Raw genomic sequence first — 5641 nt, 5'->3', positions numbered from 1 at the left:
TGTCTTTCTTTCTCTTCCTTCAAAGATGATGATGATGTGTAACCTCTGATTTGCTGCTTTAGTGTGTGTGCGTGAGTGTGTGTGTTATAGGCTGTCACCATGAGCTTTCTGACCCGGCCCAGCAGCAGCAGCAAGGGTAACCTGACCCTGCGCCCATCTGTCTCCCCTGCTGCTCAGCCCCGTTTAGACGAGGCCCTGCATAATGGAGCCTCACTGGGAGGTGCAGGTGCAATGGCTGCAGCACCTTCAGGTGCACCGCCTCGCCTTTTTACACATTGGACGCCAGAAAAGCACTTGACCGTAATTTGAGCCCTAAAACGCAGTGGGAGAAAGCGCCCTATGTTACCTCATTTTCACTCCAGGAGATTTAGGGCTGCATGTCCTGGACCCTCTGAGCGCTTCTCTGCCATTATATGATTTCATAAGTTACACTACTGGATGATGGCTACCCCCCTGCCCCCACCATCACTTCATGCTAAAGAGTAATTTTCGATGAGACACCTCCAGAGGCAATAATCGAGTATTAATCACAACTTGCAAATGACTTGCAGGTTCTGCAGGTCACTTGACACACGCATTAAATTAGCTGCCAAAAACTGAGCTGCATGATTTTTCCAAAGCAGATGTTTTACTGCACTGAGGTGACTTCTAATCCAACAAGTCTTTGTCCTCCTGTCATGTCCTGATATTGTAGTAAGGACTACATTTATCAATAGCCATTAAGTGCTGCACTCTCTATTGGGCCACTGGAGCTGCAAGTTACAATATATATATATATATATATATATATATATATATATATATATATATATATGTCCATCCAAATATATGTAATATATTTATTTATTTGCATAGGCTCTCTAATATTTATTGCTTAAAATTGCTTTTTTCGTACATCACACTTCCTGTTGTATATCTGGATTGTTGTGTATGTAATTCATACAAGTGCATCATAAATAAATATTTGAATACAGAGGAAAAAGTTATGACTTCAGATTTGAGTTCTATCCAGACTAATCAAAGGCTAATTCGTTTTTTTAAATGTATTTAGTTCATTTAAATAAGCACAAAACCAGTAGTTTGCAATGTTAAACGTTTTGAAATTGTTTTCAACTTGGTGTTTTAAACCTGTGAGATGTAATCATCAATTGGATTACAAAGTCAATTTCTTGAATTATTTTCCGCTGCTAAATTCATAGAATATTTTTAAATGAACTTTTTTAAATCAATTCTGATTTGTTAAGATGCACCTATAGTTTATTATTTATTTATTCAACTTCTTAACCGAGTCTAATCATTTTAATCGGCTTGTTTACAAAAGTGCCATTTTTAAATTCTTGCAAAAACACCCAAGATATGCAAGGTTGTTTTTTAAATATATTTTGTTGCTATTATTTAGAAGTGAAAAGAGACCAAAGTTTCATTTTGAAAATATTTTTTATTATCACTTTTTTTTCCATAGACAACAACAATATACACATACAATCAAAGCGCTATAAAAGCCAACATTTAGGAAAAATAACGTCCTTAAAAAAGATTGCATCTAAGTTAAGAGCTTTGCGTTTTTTTTCTTCTTTTTTTCCAAGAGCTGTGAAGATTGATGATTAAAAGCCGACCACGACACTTTATCACAACTCATAAATTGGACAATTTAAAAAAAGAAGAAATTTGGCTATACAACAAAAAGTTACAACAAACAACAATAAGTTACATAAAATAATTAAGAATAAATAAATAAATATGATGACAAAAATATTGCAACAATCTTCAATTATGATGATAATAATAAAATGTGCCAGCATTGAAAAGAAAAATGTTGACTTTAAGGCAGGTGTACAGCAGGATTTGGATGAATATGAACTACACTAAAGGCATTTGTGGTTCTACTTTAACAACAATCCTTCAGTCACACTTTTATTAAGACACTTTCTTGTTGTCTTTTTTACCAACAAAAAGCTACAGTGATCTTTTTTTTTTGTCTTTTTTTTTTCTGAAGAAAACATTTCTTAGGTCTAGAAGCTATCATTGAGTACATGTGCTGTCCTAGAAAAATACCCTTTTATAACAGTCAAACTATATAAGCTCATTTTGAGAAATGGAGCATATCTCAAAATATATGAAATATTGGAACAATCACTGATTGGCATGATGGGGGAAACTCATAACATACAAACTTTTTTTTAATTTTTTCCTCCCCAAAGGCACAACGAGTTCTGTGTTCAGCAGGCGGGCCTCACCGGCATCTGGAGCAGAATCACCTGGCGGTTCTCCGACGGGTGGCACTTGTTGATGTGGCGGGTGAGTCCCGGGGAGCTGTAGAGCGTGGCGGGGCAGTACTTGCACGGGTAGGTCTGGGAAGAATGCATGAGCCGGAGGTGCCGCTCCTGGCCCGCCTTGCTGGTGAAGCTCTCCCCGCACACGGGACACAGCAAGCGGTCGACGGGGCTCAGGTTGAGGGGGCTTTGGTTTGAGGCGTCCTCCGGAACCGGAACCGGAACCGGCTCGACTTCTACAACTTTCTTCTGCAGGACTTGGTGTCCCATGATGTGTTTTCTTAGGTACGCCTGGCGCTTGAACCTCTTCCCGCAGAAGTGGCAATCATACGAGCCGTCTTCGGACCCGGACTCGGACAGACCCGGACTCGGGGTGTCTCGGTCGCTGATGGCGTCTTTGGCTAATTCTTCTGAGGCGGGTTTGACGCCCGGCGCCGCTTGCCCGGTTCTGGGCTTGTGCCAGCGGCGATGCGATGCGAGGTTGGCGGGGCAGCTGAACATCTTATCGCACTCGGGACACCGGTACTCGACTCGGACGATCCGGGAGCACTTGTGCTGCGCCAGGGAGAAAGGGTCCGCGTACGCCTCCTTGCAGAGCTGACACACGAACTCCCCTAAAAGCTTGTTGGTTCCGGGCTTGACCTCCACCGGACCTTCTTTGATTTTCAGCCCGAGCACCGGCGACGTGGTCATCTCGTCTTCAAAGTTGAGCTTTCGGATGGCTTTGGGTTTCTTGGCGGCGGCTTTGGGTTTGTCCGGTGCGGGTCTTTTGGTGGTCGCGCGGTTGCTCGGTACCGGCACAGCACTCCCGATGCTACTATTAATGTGACTGCTGGTGGTTCCACTCCGGCTGCTGTTGCTGGTCCCGATCTTCAAATCGACCGGCGCGTAAAGGAGGTGGTCCAACCCGGAGAGAGACGCCGGTGTCGGGAATGACTCAGCGGAAATGGGCGAGCCCAGATTGAAACTTCGCTCGAATAAATGCTCCTTGCTGACGGGCCGGGTCGGGCTGTACAAGGCCTGGCACGCCGTCCCGGGGTTACCGAACTGGGCCGGCTTCTCCGTTTTTGGCACCGGGGATGCGGCGGCCGCCTCGGATGCCGCGCACACCGGCAGGGAAGGCTGCGTCTGACCCGGGAAGGCAGCATGGCTTTGGCCGGGCTCCTGGAAGTCATCCTCTTCCGGCCGAGTCCTGTAGGAAACATGCGCGCACTTTTTGTTTCTTTTCACCAGGAATCCTTTGGGCATCTTGTATAGTCGGGAGCGGCGAGTGAAGGCACTTGGAGGATTACGGATGGTTGGAAAACAACAACACCTTGTTTTTTTTTTGTTTTTTTTTAACCTCCCCCGCTCTATGGACCCTTCTGGTGCTGTTTTCGTCTCCGAGGCATAGCTGCACTCTTTTTATGCCGGAATGATGCTATTGTTCTCGCAGCATCCCCGACCAATCAGAGGCCGGGAGTGGCGTGTGGGAGGGAGGGTCCAGACCCCCCGTCCCCTCCCCTCAGCCCATGCTTTGCTGGATTTCGTTGGAGGATGTGCAGATAGCTCAGCAGATGCAATGGCGGTTTATTGCATTAATGTGCGCGCCCTGCCCCTCCCAGACGCAGGCACACGCCGGGGACCCCTCCTCTTTTTACGGTCTGATGGCTCCCTATACAAATGCACACGTGCCGTGGCTTTGTGGCTCTCATTTTGGGAGAGAAAAAAAAAAAGGGGGGGGGGGGGGGGTTTAAAGGAAACATCTAACATAACAAAAATGAAAATATGTTTTTTTGTTGTTGCAGATTTCCACTTTTACGCACGAGCTTGTATATCAAACTACTTTTATTGATCTTTTTATATTGGGGGAGGAGGGGGCTTTTTTAATAAATTGTTTTTGTTTTGTTTTTTAAAGGACGCGTGTCTTTCTCGGTAGTTTAACCCCACCTATAAATCAGACATCTCGCTGCATACATAAGTAATAAGAAGACCCTCTGGTCTTTGTGCACAATGGTGACGTCTGCGCGTCTTTAAAATATCCATGACTTGTTTTGTGTGCTCGCGCGTGCACTTAGCAATCTGCCCCAAATGTGACATAAATAAAACAAATTGCACCGTAAAGTTTATAAATCTTTTAAATGCTGACTTTGCACAAGCCCAAACGCATATATAGTCTCCTCCCCCAACATGTACATTTTATCTTTTCATGTCATTTTATTCATTTGGAAAAACATTTTGCCGCATAAAAGCCATATAGGTTGCATCAGTGCACCACTTGGCAGAGTGCTGCATTCTTTTTCCCTTTCAGTCGGCAGACCGGGGAGGAATTAATCTCCATCGTCGTACATTGTTCCCCTCATTTGCATAAAGCTGCAGTATGACCAAGTCAAATAATTACACAATCGGTGAGCCTGCAGGCCTGTGCGCCTTCCTCTCAATGGGCCCCTGTGTGTGTGTGTGTGTGTGTGGGTGTGTGTGTGTGTGTGTGTGTGTGTGTGTGTGTGTGTGTGTGTGTGTGTGTGTGTGTGTGTGTGTGTCACACCTGCCTGTGGCACACACTGCTATTTTCCTTAGTTTGCTGTTAACTTATGCTTAAACTTATTTATTTGCACTGTTTGTTTTTTAGCAGTGCTCTTATCAAAATATATTATTTTTCCCCCTGCATTTTCTTTTTACTACAACTATCATGTTCATATGTTTGCCATGTAAATGTATCATTGATTTTTTTTAGACTTTGATGGTATTTTAACGAGTTCCCCTTTCCACCGTGCGCGTCAGGCCTCGGCTACCAGTGCGCATGCGCAATATTTGCTCAGTGGCGCGTGCTGCCGGGCTAGTATACGGGCGGCGAGGGCGCCTAATTAGCATACAGCTGCCAGCCAGCAGCCATCTCTCCAGCCTGTTGTCATCCTGCTTTTTCCTTTTTTTGCCTCTCGGCTGACTTCACTTTAATTGCTACTTTTGAAGGTACACCTTTTAAATTGTTAATACAACGTTTTAATCATGTGTTGTGTAAATATTTGTAAAAGCCCCAAATAAATCGCGCCAGGTTGTTGTATACAGACTACATTGTTTCGAGCTATAGCTGCCACAATACAAATTGACTTCCACTAATGGTGGCCAAAGTTCATTTTTTTGTGAGCCTTCGTTCTGTAAAGCTGGAAATTATGACTTGGTTCTGTTTTCCTGTTCAGTTCAGTCCACTTCAGTTTCAGTTTATTTCGAACATGCATTTGATACAATGTAATGCATCACATATTTCCAGTTTCATTACAGCATCTCCAAAAAGGAGCATAGGAAGAAGAAGAATTTATTTAATCCTACCCCTTTTCATTTTTTTTTCGAAATATTTTCAGAACCTACTCGTTTTTATTCATGCATATAAT

General features: G+C 43.9%; 1 protein-coding gene across 1 annotated transcript; it reads right to left on the bottom strand.

Annotated features, from left to right (window-relative positions):
* Nucleotides 1-1455: 1455 nt before the first annotated feature.
* LOC133645658 (insulinoma-associated protein 1a-like) lies at nt 1456-3679 on the bottom strand. The gene has a single exon (XM_062040506.1). The coding sequence runs from the start codon at nt 3519-3521 to the stop codon at nt 2220-2222; it is 1302 nt and encodes a 433-aa protein (XP_061896490.1). The 5' UTR covers nt 3522-3679; the 3' UTR covers nt 1456-2219.
* Nucleotides 3680-5641: the final 1962 nt, after the last annotated feature.

This window comes from Entelurus aequoreus, linkage group LG03 (assembly GCF_033978785.1).
Source record: "Entelurus aequoreus isolate RoL-2023_Sb linkage group LG03, RoL_Eaeq_v1.1, whole genome shotgun sequence".
In the NCBI taxonomy this organism is placed as follows: domain Eukaryota; kingdom Metazoa; phylum Chordata; class Actinopteri; order Syngnathiformes; family Syngnathidae; genus Entelurus; species Entelurus aequoreus.
Note: the sequence above shows the minus strand (reverse complement) of the source record. Positions and strands in the feature narration are given on the sequence as shown.